General features: G+C 40.0%; 1 protein-coding gene across 17 annotated transcripts in view; it reads right to left on the reverse strand.

The window, feature by feature from the left end:
* The window catches only part of MAGI2 (membrane associated guanylate kinase, WW and PDZ domain containing 2), a 601,975-nt gene that overhangs the window by 465,163 nt on the left and 115,223 nt on the right, over positions 1–21,589 (reverse strand). For all 17 annotated transcript variants that reach the window (XM_081023429.1, XM_081023428.1, XM_081023436.1 and 14 more), the window contains one exon: positions 10,497–10,613. In XM_081023429.1, the coding sequence (XP_080879555.1) occupies positions 10,497–10,613 (117 nt within the window). The remainder of the gene's footprint in view (positions 1–10,496; positions 10,614–21,589) is intronic.

Below are 21,589 nucleotides of genomic sequence, written 5' to 3' on the forward strand. Positions count from 1 at the left end.
AAGTGTGCCCACTGGCAGATTTCACTTGCAGTTCAGATCTGAAACTGTTCAACCTAAAATGGAGTTAGAACACAGTAGCAGCTCTTATCTTAGCTCTCATCTTAGATCTATAACCCCAGATAAAAAGTGTTAAGAATACAGAGCTTTAAACACAAGTATGGCAGGCAGTTTTTATGTTACTTATTGTGGGATTCTGTGATTTAGGTGCCGTACAGCAAGAAGGGAGGGGGAAAAAACCTGATAATCATGGTTGTCACTGTTGAATAAAAACTGGAGTTTTTAGAAAGAGGGTCTAGTGGTACTGAAAGGAAACCATTACTTTTACAAGGTGGCAGCTTTATGACAAGACCTTAAAACATGACACAACATAATCTAAAGTCATGGAAACATATATATTAGACAACATCACACACAAAGTAATGACACTGACACAAAAGTGAACAGTGAAAACAGAAAGAGAGAGAGAAAATTAAGTTCCCCGTCCCTCCAAAAAACCAGCCTATTATCTTAATGTTTAAACCTTGAATCTGTTTTGGCTGATATGGCTGGAGATCAAGGGAATCCTAAACTGCATGTTATAAAATACTTTAATTCAAACTGTGACTTCAGAAAACCTGATAGAGTCTGCAGGATGGAGACATAACACAGTGGAAAACCATCAAGGAGAACAGTCGGTAAAGTTGAGAGTTCTAGATTCCAGTATTTCAGGGGGTTGGACTAGATGACCCTTGTGATCACTTCCAACTCTACAATTCTTTGATTTTATGAATCATAGGAAGCCCTCACTGAAATTAGGAATCGAAGTAGGAAGCACAGGTGCCCAGGTCTTATCTGCAGAAGCAGATAAAGAAAGAAACCAGAGAAGTCTTCTAGCAACCTAGAACCAAATCCACATGCCCAATCCTTTCACTAGCACTAGGATTAGACATGTTAATGTCTACAATCTGTTTAATATGTGGCAAACTTTACAAACCTTGGCACTTCAATATCTGTCTGTAGATATAAACAAAATGCCATTAATGAACTGCAACAGTGCTGCCAGTTTTTGCATATTTGTATCCTGCCAGATTTGGCTACTTATCTGCTGCGATGTGCCAGTTTAATCTTACTACTTCCAACCTATCAGTACGATCTTGCTGTACTTCCTCAACACTAATTGCACAGTCAGATAATTTCCCTTAATTAGGATTCCCTTTGTTGCTCTGATTTCAAACATATTTTGGAAAGTGAGCTCTCTTTCTCATTAGATATATATATATCCATTGTGCAAAACAGAAACCTATGATTATGAGTTATCATCTTACACTGCAGTTAAAACAAGAGCTAAAATTAAAAAGCAAGGATAACCTTTAAATCCTTTTTAGTTATTCATAATAAGAAAGCAAGAATTATTAGGTATTGATGTTGATAATATGTAGGTGCACATGTTTAATAATGAAAAAGGGTAAAATGTGCTCATTTCATAGTCTGAGCACAATAAACCACGGTGCAATTAATGCAGCTATAATCCTTTGCCTAAAGTCTTTAAATAATTGGAAGAGGCAAAAGTGGCTTATTATAAGGCATTACATAATCTGTTTCCTATGACATATGGAGCTCCTTTACAATCTTTCTTTGAGCCAGCACAATCAAATAGAGAGAATGTTGGAGTTGTTGTTTTTTAAAACAACCCCCCTCCCCCCCCAAAAAACCCAGATTCCTATCTTAACTATTTGCAGAGTGAGATCTTTTGTAAACTCTGCACAAAACCTACTTCATTAGGCAAAACACCTGCATAACAACCACTGCTATAGGAACTGCTCCATTATTTGCATCAAACTCTTTCCTGTGTCTTCAAGATAACTCTGAGCCTGTCTCTGTCAGGGAGAGGGGAAAAGGAAGAATTTAGATCAGGGAAACACCACAGAAGGAAATGAGTTAGCCCTTCTCCCACAGCGCCGCTACAAATTAATCAAAATTGGAGTGGCTCTTGCATCATTTTAGGTAAAAGTGAAGAAGAACAAAGAGACAAACAACTTTCCAAAATATATAAGAGATGAGCTCTGAGTTTGCATAACTTCAAGGGAGACATATTCCTTTTCACCAATGTAGGAGATGAGTAAGGGTTGTCTATTAAGCCCTTCTTGTGAGCACAGAAAGTTATTAAAAGCACTGTCTTGATTACCTAGCCTTTGTTTACCTATTTAAGCAATTATTTTTTACAGCTTGTGTGAACATTCTTAACCATGAATTGGTGAAGGAGAATTAAAAGCTCTTTATTTGTTTATCACACTTTTGGCCTTTCATCCAAGGTGGTCAGTGCAGTGCAATATTATTATTATTTTCCTCTACTTTCAGTAGTGTAGTTATAGGCTAAGAGTTTAATCATCAAAACCAAAGCAAAAACAGACAGACAGACAGACAGACAGACAGACAAACAAACAAACAAACTCTGATTTGGAAAGAACCATTCTGTTGTGACTGTCCTGCTTTTATGTTAGACCTATTTCATTCTTTACTAATGCACTTTATTAGGAGATCATGCTGAAACAGAATGACACTTATCTGTGGCAGGATCCTCAGGGACAACCTTCCACCATTAAGCCTGAATCCATACCCCTAACAGATTTATGTCTTAAAACTAACAGAATGAATCCTTACACAATAATGTTTGTTCCTATCTACTCTGCTTAATAAGCTATTTGTGTGCTACTTTCACTGCTGTTGCTCATCACTGCCAGATGCATAAGCTTTATTAGACTTTTATGGTACCTGCCCCTTAGCATTGAATTTCAAGGAATCGATAACATTAATTATCTCATTGAGGCTTCTTTAGGACCTTTGCTGTCCTCTAACAATCACCATGGAGAAAGCGACAAATGTTTCAACTACCAGCTTACCTCAGATGTTCATAAATACTGAAGGAGAACATTGCATTATAAATAAATGCGGTAACAGCGGCAACTTCTCTCCCAGGGTGAATAATAGTGCTTTGCTTGTGTCTCTTTGTGTGTTGGGACCTATGTCAATTTTCTCCTTTTCCAATTGTGGTCAGCCTCCCTGCAGCTCCTATTTTATGCACACCAGGCACAGAGAGGCAGGCATGTAGAAGCAATGATAGTCAGAGATAGATTGGAGGTTAAACATAGCCACAACTTTAGTAATTAATGTACAGGCAACCCCCCAACTTATGAAGGGGTTATGTTCCTGGACCTCATACTCATAAGTGAAAATCACTTAAGTAAGGAGCAGCCACCCTCTAAAATGCCTCCAAACACCCTCTCTGCTGATCTTTCCCAATTGTACCAAAATGACTGCACATAAAAAATAAAAAAACTAATAATAATAAAAATAAATAATTTTTTATTTATACCCTACCCTTCCCGGTTCAGAAAACCGGGCTCAGGGCGGCTAACAACAAATTTTAAACACTTAATTGATGCAACAAAAGCCAGCATAAAATACAGTATAAAATGTGAATAACAATAAATTCAGAATTCAAAAATCAATTTAGGGGGGAAATCCATCCAATAAACATTAGATGATCACCAGGGCTAGCTGGCTAAATTAGTCCTATTTGGGCCAGCGAGGAGACCAGGGGAGAATTAGCTGTGGGATCCCAGAGCGGGTAATCTTCATAAAAAGGAGAGGGTGAGGGAAGAAAGAGGAATAAAAGATCAGGCTAAGTTCAAATTGAAAGCCAGGTGGAATTGAAGCTTGGGTTGGAGGCTATGTGGGAATGAGGTGATGGTAGCAGCGCTACCCCATGTGTCAGCTGTCAGGCAGGGAGGCTGAGCAGGCTAAACAGAGCCCTGCTGCCCCTCCTGTCTCTTCTGACGTCCTCTTTGGGCTCTGGGGAGGGTCTCCCCATGAGACACAAGTTCTCTCCTGCCATTTCTGGGTTGGAGTCAATTTATTTAATTATTTTCTGGTGCTGCACGTGTGCACAGTCACACGCATGTGGGGGGATGCTTGTACATTGAGGGTTGGTGTGCACTGAGATAAGGGCAACCTGATTGCTGACCTGACATCTCCATCCCTGCCCACGTGCTGGTGAGTTGCCAACCAGAGGTTCCCACCCAGTGCTACTGCAAATGCAATTGAAGCTGATATCACAAGGCAAGGGGGATGCATTGTGGTTGAGAGAGCGTGAGCTATGCGAGTCTTTTAAAGCAGCCCAATGTTGTTAAATTCATATTGCTGAGGGCTGAGATAGAGCAGCAAATGAGAACCACATAGTATAGCCCACCATTGTTAACTAGCCTGTTCATGTGTTGTTTTAGAGAAATGCATTTGGAGAGGCTGTTAAGTTAATTATGGCATCAACATGAGTGAGGGGGTAATTCATTGCTTTTCTACCAATGGGAGAAAATAGGAGAATAAATTGCAGCTGTTGGCACAAATACTTAAATGCACATATTCTTGTCAACAGCTCAAATCCTTTTTGTTCAAAGAAAGAAATTAAAAGGGTGACTTTTTGACCTGCACTAGTAACATTATTATACTTGTTGTGCGGTTTAAATAAATAATATGTAATTACAATATACTGGTGGATTTTTAAACCACCAAGTTTACTACTGACTTTACAAGCACTAAATCTGAACCTTAGTTGCTGTAAATCTTAGATCACGCCCCCCCCCCCCACTTGGTCTTGCATTCTTTGTAGCACTGGTGGCCTAAAATCAATTTATGAAATACCTTCAGTAAAAGAACATGAGTTATTTGTAGCCTTATTGTGCATTTAACAGCTGTATGACAGGCAGAAATTTTACAGGTTTAGCTATTTCTCGAACAAAAACATTATTGTGGGGAAAGCTTCGAATGTTGACATTCTGTGTGTCTGTGTGTCCCGATTTATGTATGGTCCCTCTGCTCTACCCACAAAAGAGGATCCAAATTTTAATTTGGCACAACATATATGCAAATCTGGGCATAATTTGTGGGTGGCATTAGCATTGGCACACCTGTCAATTCAAACAGTTCTGAAGTCATTATAAGAAGGAACATTAATAGATATGGCTAGTTTTTAAATTTTATATATAATGAGCATCTTATTGATGTAACCATCTTGCACCTTAATGGCCAAGGGAGATGACAAGGGCGAATGACAAACACTGGGGAAATAGCAAAACATGTGACTTACATGAGAACCTCACTTTTCTTGGCTGGTTATATAAGCAGAACATTTATAATCATACACAAAAAATAAAGGTTCAGTTCAGTCTGTGCTACCCATGTTCACAGCAAATTACATATTACCCCGGTGGCTCTAAGACTATTGATAGAATCACATATTTTGCTTCTGTTGTTTTCCCCTAGGGCCTTACTGACAGCCAGCCACCCTTAGAATGCTTCTATCTACAGAGTACAAGGTGGTAAGGGGAGGGGGAGGGAGAGAGTTTTGCACTTTTTTGTCTAATGGGTAGGCATTTTTGTTCTCACTTCATGAGAATGAACAAGGTACATAAGATGCTTGTGATTGCTCTTTGTGTCTAATTTAATTACCTCTAGCAAATGTAAACAGTACTGCACAGAGCAGGGGAGGTGGCGGTAACCCATTGGCTGAACCTGACCAAAGAAGTTGCAGGAAGTGGCCCTTCAGTCCTTTCACTACCTGACTCACTGTAGGTATCAAAACTGGGTTTGGGGAAAACTGCTTCAATCTATAAGGCACAGTAAGCGTAACGTGTAATGAGCAGAGTCCCTCACCATTAACTTATTCACAAATGGGGCAGACAGGTGATTGGGTAAGATATACACAAGAGAAGACCTCAAATAATTGAGTGTAAGTGTGTGTAGCTTTAAGAAAACAGCAGCTTGAGGAATGTGCTGCCAGCAGTCGCCGTGGATACAGGACCCATTTGGAACTGCCAAATCATATGAACGTCATTCCCAGTTAAGCAATGCACCATATACGCCCAAGACAACTGAACAGTGACCACTGCAGGCCCAAACTGATGGTAATGCACAAACCCTCTACATTTTGAGTGGCTACGGCCCTTGTAGGCTTCACTACAATGCTTTTGCAATGCTGCATGGAATGCTTTCACGCGTCAACGATTTTCTTTGCACATTATTATTTTATTTGTCTCCACTGCCACCATTCAAGGCTTTTACCTTAGCCATCCAAATTGTATCATAAAAATATTAGCACACAGGAATGCCTGAAATGCGTTGTTGTTGTTGTTGTTGTTGTTGTTGTTGTTGTTGTTGTTGTTGTTATATATGGTATACCCTTAAAATAAATTAGCAGAGGCCATACCATCTGGAGGAAAGCCCAGAAACTTCAACACCATTACTGATGAACCTATCAAAACAGCATTCACTCATAGCTGACTTAAAAGTATATGAAGCATTAAATACAGATTTCAACTTTGGCCTCAATACACATTTAAATAAATATACAGGACAAGCTATATGAATGTACTGTATTATACCATTACAACTGTTCACACACAATGCACAAGAGAAGCATGTTTAACATGGCCTGTGGTTAAAATCAAGGGATGCAACTATTTAAGCAGTTGCTATTGTCTAAGTATAGCCTTGAACATGTGAGCCTACGTTACACATTGTCCTTGCCCGCACTACAAAACCCTGCATTTCAGGTAAAATTTATCACCAGCATTCTTATCAGCAGGATCTATAAAACTGAACCTTCATTTTAAAAGTCCAACACTGTGAGAATGTTTTGCCCAAAAATACTTTAAAAGGTTTGGAAGAAAGCCCCGTGATTCTCTAGAGCATTTGCTTCTGGTTCACAGCTTGTGATAAACTGAGGAGCAAGAAAAGGTTTAACACCATTTCCAATAACGTGCACTCTTACTTAGAAATCTTGCCATTGCCATTCACGTCACTATCACAGTAATTGAAATCTGTTATGATTGATGCTCCAGGCTTTGGCAGACTTCCTTATCAGTATAAACAACTTCTTGGTCACCCTTTCTTGGTCTATCCTAGTAGCTTCTAGCACAGCTTCTTGTGAATTGTTCTTTGTCCCATTCTACTTTTACCACAGTACTTTCCAGCTCAGTTCACAAGCCATCTATGATGGGAACTAGCTTCAAAATTAATGCACTTTCCTCTCCACAGTCTCTCTCATTGACAGACAAATTAGCTCCTGTTTTAATTATTATTGACACACCTCCCTGTGCCGTTTGACATCAGAATAATGTAGATTTATGTTTAATAATTTAATGTTAAGATGCATACCAGCTATCTGGGCATTCTCACAACAAAAGATACAAAAATGGATTAGTAGAATGTTATTAATAGGTGTGTGTATCTCTGTGTGCACGTACAAACACACAAAGAAAGAAACAAAGAAACATATATAGCCCAAATGACTAAGAGTTGCCAAGACCCACTGGGATGAGCTGATTAGAATCCAGCAGATCTCTGGCTCAGAGGTTACTAATGCAGCAGAGCAATGCAGACCTAATTCCCACATCCATGGATTAGCCGGAGATAAGACGGCATACCTCCTCCACCCAAGCTCAACCAAGCTAATGACACTTACCTTCAGAATCCAGAGTCTTTGTGTGATGATGCACACTTCACGCCATAATCTGGCATAGGACATGGAGGATGGGTGACTCCTGGCCTGGCACAACTTTCTAAACTGGCCTCATGCTGGCCCAGAAAGTGGATTTTAGCCTGTCCCAAAATTGGCCAATCATGGGCAAGCTGGCTGTGAGATTCTGCCCAGCGGTAGGCCTGACTGTGGTGAAAGGCTTCACTCTGGTCCGCTGCTGGGATACTTAAAGCCAGTCTGCTTCCATCACCTGGTCCGTTTCCTTCACTAAAATTCCCAGGGTTGGGTAGCAATTTGTCCACTGGACTAAAGAACTCTGTCCTGAGATTTTGCCTACCTCATAGCAATCGTCACAACTTTGGTGGTCAAGGCATTGGTTAAGCCCTTAGTCTTTGGAGGAGGGGAGGTTGTAGCCTCTGCCTGCCCCTCCAGTTACCAGGGGCATCCCGTTAAAGGGATCCGGAAGGAGTTTGTGATGTCCAGAAGCCCAGGTAGAGAAGAGGGCCATAGGTGGCAGCCCAGCAAAGGGTTCCTACCTGATGTGTGTCAATTGGGTCACTTGCTTTGGGTTGATGCCAAACAGATATATCCAATGCCTTTCCAAACCATTACACCTGTCCTCTATAAAGTTGAGGCATAACTTGGGTCAATACAAGTATCATGTGTCTTATTTCCTGGGAGATGGTTGTGGGGGGGTGGGGGGCACTTGGCTCACACAATGTAAACTCTGAAAAGGGAGATATGTGGTAGGGGTGGGACCAGAAGGTGGAGCTTTAGGTTGCTTCCTAAGCTTGTTCAGCTCAGTCATATAACCTGGCAACCCTGGCATAAATTAATCCAGCAAAATTGGCTCAAGTCAAAAACTATTTTAAAGGCCTGTTTTCCTCTCTTCTGGGTGGATCTGGTGTAATTTTACACCAGCTTAATCTGCACCAGCTTGCTATACACCAGCATGTGTATAGGATTGCTCCCTTAAGATACAATCTTATGCAGCACTAGAGCTTACTGCTAAATAGACATATTTTGAATTGCACTTTGGTGAACAAAGAAAGGCTAGATATGACCAGTGCTATTTTTTCTAGAAAAAGAGGTGCTGGAACTCTCCAGGAACGCCGCTCATGTTCTCTTATAATGTTAATGGTTCCTACCTGAGGGGGCCCAGAACTGAGTTCCAATGAGTTCCGGCTGGAAAAAAGCCCTGGGTATGACACATCTGAAACATGTAATATATTTGATCCCCTTCTGGAGACTATATAATGGTTTTGGACTAACACTCTGTGTGTGTTCCCTTCCTATTTTTAGGAGTGTTTGCCTGAACATGCAAAGGGTTAAACTGTGGGTGTGGTAGGGACATGGACACAAGCCCCACCCCCACCCACTCAGTACCTGATCCTCCCTCATTTAAAAGATCTGAAGGGAGCTAGGATCCACCTTCTCTTGAATGCAAGTAGAACACAGCATCCCTGGTTGTGCAGAGGCATTTATTTACATTCATATGAACATGTGTAAAAGCTCAACACGGGTCGCCTGGGGACTGAGCAGGTGGGGCTGGTGTGTGCAGCCTATGTCTCCTACATGCGAGATCACCTATGCAGACAAAATACCTGAACAGGGCTTTTGTGTACCAAAGTTAGAGAATGAGAGTAGCTCTTTAATACTGACTTCCACCCACTGCCAAGTAAACTATGGACATGGCCTCTGCTGAAAGGTACACATTCATAGCTTGTGACACACATGTCAGGAAACCAATAGCTAATCAGGAATACAGTGGCTAGGCTGGCCCACAGTATGTAGCCCAGGAGCAGACTAGAGACAAGAAGATCCATCTCAGGTTTACTCCCAGCACATAAAACCATAGAATCATAGAGTTGGAAGGGACCCTGAGGGTCATCTAGTCCAACCCCCTGCAATGCAGGAATCTCAGCTAAAGCATCCATGACAGATGGCCATCCAACCTCTGCTTAAAAACCTCAAAGGAAGGAGATCCTTTTTGCTTTTTCCAAATGCCTTCTCTGAGGCAGCCAGCGTACAAACCTCCAACAAACAACAGCACTACTCATTCAGACAACCTTTTCTGAGCATACACAAGACCCAGGTAGCACACTTCCAAGTCTGATATTTCACTTCCTGTTTTAAAACAAACAACCCTTGAAATATAAAAAGGTCTTATTTAATGCTTTGTGGTGAACCTTTCTTTTAGAACATAAAAAGGTTAAATTCACTAAAGAAAATGATACTGCTGCTTTCAAAATAGATGCATCCCATCCTATTATTGCATCCCATCATATATTGGTCTCTAATGTAAAACCACAACCCTGATAGAGAACACATGTCCATTGCTGGTTCAAAAGAGTCAGCCTTGATTTTTATTTTTGAAGCACTATACAATTACAAAGATGCATCTAATTTGGCTGTCTCTTATTCTCTTACACCTTTCTCTCTGAAAGCAAAAGTTTCTTCACACTTCTGGCATTTTTTTCAGAGTTACATTAACATTTTTCTTTGAAAATCACTTGAGATTATGTAAAAACCAATTCCTGGTGCAACTGCACGAAATGTCATTCCACATACATATTTTCAACATTTCCCAAATTGCATTCTTCTGGCCAAGATTTAAAAACTTGTAGCCCTTACTCTGGCTCTCAAACGCTATCACTAATGATATTCTATGCATTCAAAAATTACAGCTATTAAGAGCCTCCGTCAGCAATCCATACGAGGATCATATTTAGTTGTTTATATAGAATAAAGCTACTTGCTGCAGGCAATACTCTCTTTACTGCAGCTACAAAATGAAACAGAATTTTCAACACCAGCAAAGGCCTGCAAATTACTCATTCATGATACTCTCCATGCAAAAATCCAGTAATAATCAGCCTGGATGGATTTTTCAGATTATTCCATCTGCAACCTAGTATTGCTGTTACCCGCTGCATCCATAAGAATCAGTAGTTTCATATGACAAAACAAAACATGGACTCACATGGCACTGTTCGGAGGTAGAGATTGTCTCTGATGATCTGCTGGAGCTCGTGGTCCACTGAACCCTTCTGGAACCGTAAATTGAGGTAGCGACGAAGATCCTTATCAACAATGCCTCCTGGTAGAGTCAGAAAACACATATTGATTAGTAATAAAATATGAAGTGTGATCAATTAGATTACCTCCTTTTCACTTAAATATTTGGCTTTATCTATAACTGAATCAAACTATTTTTTTCTTTATTGACATCCTAAATTACACATAACCATGATCCCAAAGGAGGAGACTGGGACCTTTATTCAAATGTGTGTGCACATGTAGCCTTGTTGGACAACTAGAGATGGTGTGGGTCAGCTGCCTGATAGGGAAGTATGAGCCAGGGAGACTAAATACAGCTACCCATCACCATTTGCCAAACAGCTGGTTGGTGTTATTATAATTTTCTAGCTGGGCTATGTATTAGCAGCTTACCGTAATTATGTAGTAATCATTAGCACATGAACATCCTCATCTAAATACAGATACTGAATTGGAACTGCACACACAAACAGGATTGGAATGCAGGTTTCCTTTGCTGATATTGCCCAACTGGATCAAGGTGTTCAGGTTTGAAGTCTGGATTATTATTCACAAATAGGATGATACCTGGGGTGTCATGACCTGGGACCCAGGTGAATGACATGACCTAGAACCAAATGTAGAGACCCACTGGGTCAGCACAGCAAGCATGCATTTCTGCTCATACATCGCTTTCACACAGTGATTAAAGGTAAGGGACCCCTGACCATTAGGTCCAGTCGTGACCGACTCTGGGGTTGCGGCACTCATCTCGCTTTATTGGCTGAGGGAGCCGGCGTACAGCTTCTGGTGAACTAGAGCAGTGCACGGAAACGCCGTTTACCTTCCCACCAGAGCGGTGCCTATTTATCTACTTGCACTTTGATGTGCTTTCAAACTGCTAGGTTGGCAGGAGCAGGGACCGAGCAACGGGAGCTCACCCCGTCACGGGGATTTGAACAGCCAACCTTCTGATCGGCAAGTCCTAGGCTCTTTGGTTTAACCCACAGCGCCACCTGCGTCCCTGTGTGTAATCACACAGTGATTACAGCACTAATATTTCTGCTGTAAGTCTGTTTCTAAGAAGCATTTCTGCTTAACAATACCCTGCAGTCCACCATCAGTACCTAGAAGGACAGCAAAAGACGACGTAGGGAAGCTGCCAAGTTCCTTCAGGCTAGCTGGAATGTGAACTCCACAGTTGCAACTGCAAGGCTAGTTATGCCTAGCATGGCCTAAACCTGGGATAAGGGTCAGTGAACAACTGTCCTAAAGTCAAGTAGAAGAACCTGACTCAAGCATGCTTTGTCCACACGCTTTTTGGACATCAGCAACTATATATTTTTAAATATATTTTCTCTATGTCCGGAGCAAGCCATAGGCGAAGAAATGTTCTTTCATTTACAATATGTCACCAGCATGTAAGCCTTTCGTTCCCAAATCTGCAAAGGCATGTTTTGATTTGATTGATTACATTTCTGTGCTGCTGTCCATTCAAATGAATTCAAACCCAGATAACAAGCAATAAATAATAGTAACATGATATAACATGATGTCACAAATACAGCATAAATCATATAGAACAATTAACTATCAGTGAAACAATTACACTCTATAAAACACTGTGAACCAAGGAACAACTTAAAAAAATAAGCAACACATCACAATTAAAGCCAAAGTCATATTATATGATTAACAAATCAATACAGCAATTATAAATCTATGAATCAATATCAACATTAACAAAATTGCAGCCAAAAAATAAACTAAGTACTGTTAAGCATATGTTAAACATATCTTTTGACCTTGGAGAAACTGGGTATCGTATGTTTGCCACATTATGTACATTCCATTTGTATATGAATCTCCACAAGTATCCAGACTAGGCTATTCCCCAACCCCGGTCTATTCCTAACTTTCTGATGTCTTCTATGATTGCTAATTTATTACATACTTCCAGTGATATTTGCTCTGGGGAAAGACTACAGTAAAAAAAAGTTCTGCTAATTATTGCAATTAGTTGCCCTTTTGATTGGCTGAAAATACTAGAAGCTCTTCCTGCACCTCTTACTTCCTCCCCTCTCCTAGCCACCACTCAGAATATGCACAGAGATGCACATGCTTCCTGACCTCCGAAAAGGGCATGAGTAAGCACGCCATGTGCCACACTGGCACCAAGTTTAAAATCCTGTTTTCCTACTAGTTGCATCACAAAGAGAATTTTAGCAGGTGTGGCTTGAAAGAAAATCCGCACCTGCTGAAATTTTCTCTTCTATGCAATTATCAAAGCTCTGCGAGTCCCACCTTCTTCTCACTTGGCCACTGGAACAGCCAGTTCCATTTTCATAATATATTGCCTGCTCACTTCAGATAAGGTCCCCAGATATTTCCACGTGTGTCTTTAACATACCCTTGCCCTGCACTGTGAGTTGTCTGAACATTTCATAATTGTTGGTCTAAACCTTTTTGCAGTGTTCCCATGATGTTCTCCTCATCCAAGCTGAAGCCTGCCATTTCCCCCTGCTAAATTCAGAGTTTCCCGATCCCCAGATAATAAAATAATGGAAGAAAAGGAATAAAGGAAGAAAATCCAATATAATCCAAACCTGGTTAACCTAAAAACTGCACTACTTGAAAATTTTAAATATGGGGTCAATTATAAAAGTATTTTATAATATTTTATAATATTTCTTGTATATTCTAGTTTAGTCCATTTCTCCAAAGCTTGTAATAAGACACACTTTATTGAGAGACACACACACAAAGGGATATTAAACAGTCTGTAACTCATTAAAAGATCCAAGACCAGAGAGAATCATTCGTATTTCTGAGAAAATGGCAAGAGATAAACACAACAAGGCTTATAATTTTCTTTAGCCCAGGGTATTATAAAAGTAGGGTTTTTTGTAACTCACAGATGTTCCAGATGGGGGATTATTGCTGAGTTTTATTTCGCAGTTCAAGGCTGGTAATAAAACAAACATTGCTCTTTCTATTGCTATTCTCACAGCAGATATATTACTTAGCCTTAAAACATTTTTATTATATGCCCTTATAAAATATATTTGGGATGGCTTGTGAACTTCTGCTTACTCATATTTTATCATAGCTGCTCTGTGAACAGAACTTGGTATGTTATTCCTTTTCTTTCCCCCCCTTTTACTTTGAGAATATAATTGATTGCATCTCAACCATGAACAACTTGCCCTGGAGCTCTGATATATTGAGATTTGAAGTGAAACAATTTCATTTTCCCTGGGATTCTAAAAATACTTTGCTTATGACTCAACAACTTGTACCATGTGCCTTAGAAAACATGGTTTTCTTAAACATTAGTTATGCATAACCATAATGACCATATGAAAAATGCAACTTCTTGTGCAGGGCTGCAAGTGTCAACAGCAAGGTGAAACATTTATTCCATATTATCTGTGAACCAAAACAAAATCTGTCACAAAATAAGACTATATAGGCCTATAAATGTACAGCTCTCAAGCCAAAAAACAGAGGAAGTTTATGATGCCCCTAGTAGGCTAGTAAGCAGCAGTTGACTGAGGAATGAACATTACAAGTTACTCAGACTTTATCACTCAAAAAACAAAAAACAATTACCAAGGAATGTAGAAGACAGATATAAATTTACAGCATGTTATGGTTTAAGAGAAAACTACATGAAAATATTGTATGGATGGTACCTAACACCTAGTAGATTGGCAAAAATGTACAAATCAAAACTGAATAAGGAAATGTAAAGAGAAAGAAGGTACCTTTTCCCATATGTGGTGGTCTTGCAATAATTGAAGCTTACTGGGAAATGATATATAATGAATTGAAAAAGATAAAATTTGTTTAAAAGAACCCAGAAGCTTTTCTTCTGGGGATTGTGGGATCAGAGATACCTAAACAATATAGAAACTTATTTATGTATGCAACTACAGCCGCAATAATATTTGCCCAAAAATGGATAGAAGACCAGAGAAGAAAGGCTATAGAAACTAATAGAATATGCAGAAATGGTAAAACTTACTGGAAGAATAAGAAATCAAGATAACAAACTTTTTATTAAGGAATGGAAATGGTTTATTGAATATTTACAACAAATTGTAAACAGATCAAGACATCAGCAGGACTACTGTAAAAACCTGCAACAGATGATTAAAAGAATAGGTTGAGACAATTGGGATATGAAGGGAAAGATGGAAATAACTTTAAGGAACTGTGAAAAGAGGAGGGAAGTTGAGGTATAAAATGTTAGAATTATTGTTGAATGATTATTGAAATGTGTTTTTTGTTATATATAAAATTATAAATAAAAAATTAAAAACAAAAAAATTACCTGCCTAAGTAAATGGAACCTCATTATGCATGTGTACCATTTTAAACAGGTAACAAGGTTAATTGACTTGTATTCTGCAGTTGTCTTTTGAACACTCATCATGTGGCTATTCATCAGTAGCTGCTCCCAGACTTTGGAACTCCCTCTGTAGAGAAGTTAGACTGGCTCCCTCTTTGTTTCCTTCCACTGGAAGCCAAATACTTTCTTATTCCAACAGCTTGGGGAACTGGCTGCTTTTAATGAAAGAGCTGGTTCCATGCCGATTTTATTGTGATTATGTGTTTGTTTGTTTTTGTTTTTGTTTTTGTGTCTGTACACCAGGCTTATGATGAGGTTTGAAAATGATGGTTCTGCTGTACAGGTTGTAAAGGAATGCCATATAATATAAAAAGAGTCTGGAGGTTCCAGTCCTTGTCAAAATCTCTAAGTGTGTTTGTCTCCAATATAGCTCTATTTCAGAGTGAGCAGTTACCAACAGAGCCGTCTTTCCCATAGGGCTTAGTGGTGCGTTGCACCCGGGCGCTGGCCTCTCAGGGGCGCCCCAGCAAGTGGGGGAGCTGCGCAGCTTTGCTGGCAGCCTTCCCTTTCCCTGCACGCCCACCAGCTGCGCCCTGCCAACCATAAGGCTGGTGGGCACGCAGCTTCCCTCCCAAGCCTCTGCGAGGATCATTCTCCTCCCGAGGAGGCTTGGGAGGGATGCAACTTCACTCCCAAGCTTCCTGCAGCAGCATGGGGGAGAGTTGCGCTCCCCGATGGCTGGTAGTGCACGGCTACAGCCACCCCAACACTATCTGTGGTGATTTGAGGGCGCTGGGCGGATATTTGCACCCCGGCGCCACATCTACTAAAGACGGCCCTGGTTACCAAGAATCCAGGGTAAGATTTTGGGCTGTTTTCCATTGAGTTGCAATTACTATTCATGCTGCCAAGATCATATATAAGACCAACCCTTTTGACAATCTATTTTTAATGGTATTATCAAAAATATTCAGTAACATTAATTTGAGTCAATAAACTATAGTTTATTTAGTACTATTTATCAGAAGGGAGGATTTCTGTGCAATAAACTGCAAGGGGAGGGGGGGTTGGGCCAACTGTGAGGGAATGGGGAGGAGGTTGGGAGTTCATTGAGGGGATGATGGGTTTGGGCAAGGTGTAAAAGGTTGGCCAGGTATAAAGGGAGAGTGGTGGGCAGCGGGGGGCTGGTTGGTGGGTGGCAGGCAGGCAGAGTTGGCATGCAATGCGAGTGTAGGCAGCAGCTCCTAGTTAGCATGTATGTAAGAAATGGGTAAACCTGCCCACATTTACTATGTGTGACCAATCCTGTTCATGCCAGCTCAGTAGTAAGTCATGTTGAATTCAATGAGACTTACTCCCATGTAAGTAAGGTATAGGATTGCATCCTTTATTCATATAGAAGGGAGCATTTGTAAAATATATTCTGAAGTATGATGTTGTAGTAATCACAGTCACCCCCACTCTTAATGATATTTAGGCAATGTCCTTGTAACAGAATAACGTTACTTTAAAGTGAATCAACAAGTAGAGCCAGAATATATAGATCTGGAATATTTTTGTTTTAAAAAAAGAGGTAGTTGCTATATATGGTTTCAACACCCCTATAAAAATCACAATAAAACAGCCTAACAATCAGACAGATGGCCTTTTTACCATTTCAGAAAGCCCACCGAAACCATTTTTGGCACCATGAATCTTATTAGCCTAGAATGAACATGGTGCAGTCAAAATAAAATTAAATAAGCACTAATATTTTACAATGTTGAGTCATGCATCAGTGTAAAAATGAAAAATATAGTAAATTTTTAAATAGCTTTCTATTGTAATATTTTCTGTTGTAATATTCCCATTGCTACTTATGCAGTCACATGATAAACTTTATGGAATAAAATATTAGACAGCGTTTTATCCAGTAGAATAGGATATCTTTACAGTGAAGCACAGAAACGTACACATTCATAACAAAAAGAGATAGCCAGAATTTGCATTTCAGATACTAGCTGACCCAAAAAAGCAATATTACATAACGTTGTAAGGGTAGATTTTAACCCTGGTCATCATAAAACACAGCAAGGCAAAGACAAATTGTATTAACTTAATCTCGTGAAGTTCAGCAGTTTTGAACCAGCTGTTCTGTGTTTTTAAAAGGTTCTGGTTGTGTTAGACTCCTAGTGTTCCTCTAATTAGCCCTGTTGGCAAATGCAAATGACTAAAACCAAATTACTTAAAATTAACCTGTTCTTAGAAATAAATGCTCTTGGTCCCATAGCCTTACAAGGGCAGAGGGAAGATGCCCCAGAAGAGTCACACTAATGGAATGAAGCCAGCTGCTGTTCTCTGCTTCTAGGTAAAACACTGCTACAGCATTTGCGGATGAGAAATAGAGGAACAAACAAGATTTCTGCTTAAAATGTATTTATTTTTCACATTTATATCCCACCTTTCTTTTGCAAGTGTTGACAGTGGCATTTACGAGGGCATTCCATTTTATCATCAGAATAACAACCATGAAAGGCAAGGTTAGGCTGAGAGTGTGCCTAATTCCATGAGCTTTATGGAGAGCCAGTGGAAATACAGATCAAGGCAGAATGAACTTACCTGGAAGGGTGGAGCTGCAGCAATAGTCTCCCACTAGTGGAGTTGGTGCCGCTGACTGGGAGGGAGAGGGGTGAGGTCAGGGCTGTGTGGACTTGCCAGCAGGAACAATGGATTGGCTTTGCCAATGTGTCCCTCTCAGCAAATAACTGACTCCACTGCCAAGAGGTTATGGTAGCAACCAGGGCCAGCCTACCCAGCTGGCAAGGTGAGGCAACTGTCTAGGGCAGCAGATCTGGCCTCCAAGGAATGTATCGCCTGCTGCTGCTATGGAAGCAACAGTTGTGGTGTGTTCCTTGGAAGCCAGATCTGCTGTGTCTACAGCAGCCTCTTGCCATACAGTATAGGAGGTACTGCTGGTCTCCCACCCTTCCTGGTGTAGATCTTTATTCCACCCTTGTTCCCAATATAGATCTTTATCCTCACCCCTTGTTCCTGATGTGGATCCCTTCTTTCATGGTGTGTGTGTGTGTGTGCGCGCACGCACGTGCACGTGCCATTTTGTGGTTTGCCGCAGGTGTTTTGGGCTGGTCCTGAATCAAGACATCATGTGAGCTGATCCTGAATCAAGGTCCTCCCAGTCCAGTTCTAACACACTAATCACTACTCTATGCTGGCTCTCCATTCTCTGTCCATAGAAACCCAGCAACAGGAGAAAACAGAAATGATCTGGGATTCCGTTTACCCCTTAGGACATATGGCACCACACTCTACTTGTCTAAAAATCAATTCACAGTAGAGATCATAAATATTCTTAAGCATTTCATTATGCATTTATGACATTTTCAACAGTTGTTGCTACTTAATTTAAATAGCACACTAGTGAGAATCATCAAGGGACAATAAAAATATTGGGAGGCTGTTGAATTAATAGTAACACGTTTTCTTTTCTATCTCTGTGCATTAAAAACCATGTCCTGTAACATATGGTACAGTGATAATATTGTCAATAAATGTTTAAAGTCACTGTTGCACCTGGGTTTTCCATCAAAGATTTGAGCAAAGCCTTCCGAAAACTTTCAGAGCAGAAATTTGAGTGATATTTCCAACTGACAAAGGAAAAATGACCCGGTCTGCTCTTTTGCCTCATCTTGCATTTGCAGATATCAAGCCATGAAGCTTTTCGTTATCAATAACTATTACTTTTGCAATAATTTGCTGTAGAACCTGTTGGTAACCCCAGACAAGAATGAAAGAGCCATCAATACTGACCCCAAAGACTCTGAAAAACATGTTTACAAAGCAAACGACATTTCAAGCTAGCATTATGATGGCACCATGATTTGACCTTCAAAATTTATGGCTGTTTTTATCTGAGCTTTGCACAACCTAGATGTATAAAGCTAGATAATCCAATTGTATATGTGGCAGAAACAAATGTCAGCTACAAAATAAACAACCAGGGTTATTATCTTAAAAGATGTAGTTGGGACAATTATAGCTGTTCAGTAAGGGAAAAAATTATATATACAGAAAGCTGTTAGAAATTTTGTTTATGCATGGATTAAAAACACCTATGTTGAAATTGCTGGAGTGAAAGCCAGGTGGTTTAAACATTCAATTAACAAGATATAATTGTATATTGGATGTAGGTGCACAAAGAAAAAGCAAAGGCTGGCACCTGAGCTGTAGAAATGGCCAGTGCAGTTTTAACAGACCTATTTAGATTGTCTCCTTTATGGTACACAATGAAGAAGCATTGTTCCATAGAAGTATGTAATTACTGCAGCAGTAGCAGCTGCTCAGCAAACCTCCAGACATTGTGTTGCCTCTGGATTAGCGCCAAACCAGCTTTGATTGGGCCTGAAATAACAGCCAAAAACTAGTCTTTCAGAGTATGTGAAGCACCAAATAACTTAAACCACAGGTGGCCCTTCCCTAATCCCTGGATATTTCACTGTACCAACCACATACCCTAGTTTGACTCACTCACTTGTTATCCTACTGTTCTAAGAAATAAAAGTTGTAAAAATGAAGCTTGTTGAAAGAAGGAATAAATTTATAGAACACTGTTCTGATCAACTGCCAAAGTTTAATTGAAACTATATTTGTCTTTTTTCATGTGTGCTCCTGATTAAAAGATATAATGTAGAAGGGCAAGTTGTATTAATATCACACATAAAGTACATTTCGAATGGCTTTGCTGCTACTTATTCTTAAAAAAAAGCAACAGCAGTATTGCTCTTTGGTTTCTGTCACGTATTTTCACGCTATCTTGAAGGAAGAACATGTTCCTCTAGTAAAGGAAATATACCCCACATTGCCACTGTATCAATGAAATGGATGCATAAAAAGAACAAACAAGTAGGTACTAAATATTTCATTTTTTGTTCACACATGTAGTTTATATTTGATTTTCTTCTACCAGTCGTTATCTTCAGAATCAAAACTTTTAATCAATATACAGAAGTGTTTCCACGTTCTTTGCATGGGACCTAAGTACCTCTGAGGAAAGGATCCTGGAGAGGGGTGTAGCCGCGACTGGAGCAAGATGGGGATGGGGAAGAAGACGTTGGGGAACGGAAAGTATTAACCAGAGGAGCAGAACCCATCACCAGAACGGCTCTCGTCTGCACAAACACGGAGGGCTCTGAGGCGTATTATTAATTTGCACACTTTTTTTATTTATCTAATAAGGTGCTGTTCTAACTCCCCCCTCCTCCCCACCAAAAAGAGAGCCATCATGATTTCTCAATCACATTTTAATGTTACTTTGTTCACAGCAGAAATGTGATTTTCCCCAAAATGTAAGCACTGGGGGGGTTTATACCATGTTGCAGCCAACCATAATTGGAAGAGTAACATGGCAACAATCCCTTAGGTCAGGCATAATTAAGTTACCCTTTGATGTAAATACGTTCTTTTCCAGCAATGCTGTATAGGCTGAACAAGTGCTTCATCTTTCTTGTAGCACTTTTTAAGGTTTAAAACATTTTCCCTTTACAATATTCTCAATTCTTGCTCTCTCTCTCTTTAACCTGCAGCACCTTCGGAAGGCTCTGTAAAAACCTAATCTCTAGCCTGTGATTTTGCATCTGCCTCTTTGAGAGTATACACATTAGTTTACATTATTTCTGTCTATAATTTATGGAATATAATTTTTTGCAAGATGGAAATAACATTTTGAGGAGGGTGGAAAAAGAAAAGGAGGTGGGGAGAAATTAATGAGGGTGTAGAAATAGTTAAATCTTCAGCTAAACAGTAGCTGTACCATCTACAGGAAAATAAGTGTTCTTTTTATAATGCATTTTCAACTCAAGCCTACAAATCTCTCTGGCACAGTTCCAAGAATGGATTTTTACTCCAGCGAGAAAGACATACAGGCCTAAAAGATACAATTAATTGTGTCATCACAACAAATATACAGCTTTTCTCTTGTGATGTTGTAGAAATAATTGCATTGTGTGGAATGCCACTTTAATAAGTGATTGGAGATTTGAGGGAACCTGAGTATTACAAAGAAAGATGATTCTCCCCACAAATTGAAAGCCAAATATAATTTCCAAATAACTTTTGACTCACACGGCCTTAAGTTTTTTCCCCTTTTATGTTTGAACTCTTTATTAGAAATGGGTGATTAGTAAATTTATAGGCCCAGTTCACACATAATGAGAAACCATGGTTTCTTATTACATGAATGAGCTGTGGTAAGAATCGGAGTAATGCACTCTCCCTCCCCTGTCCCCTTCCTCCTCCTCCTCCTCCTCCTCCTCCTCCTCTTCCTCCTCCTCCTCCACATGCCAGGGAAGGCGATCAGAAACAGAGGTTTCTGATTTTAATACCCCACGATGCCCTAACCCTGAAAACTTTGGCTTGTTTATACTGTGATTTCAGAACAAGCTAGAATCTGAAACTAGGATTCGATTCTAGCGTGATCTCATGGTTCAAATAATTCCTAGTTCCACAAATTTGGGTATCACAGGAAGCTGTGGCTTTTAAAAGAATTGGAAGCAAAAGAGGAGGCGGCAGAAGGGAGGACCATGAGAATTCCAAGGCTGCAGGAGCTTAGACATACAGCAGCAATCCAGGGCTTCTCATTAAGCCTGAACTGAGCCGGACACATAAAAATCCTAAGTAATAAATATTAT

Source organism: Podarcis pityusensis (genome assembly GCF_964106645.2).
Source record: "Podarcis pityusensis genome assembly, chromosome: 10".
In the NCBI taxonomy this organism is placed as follows: Eukaryota; Metazoa; Chordata; class Lepidosauria; order Squamata; family Lacertidae; genus Podarcis; species Podarcis pityusensis.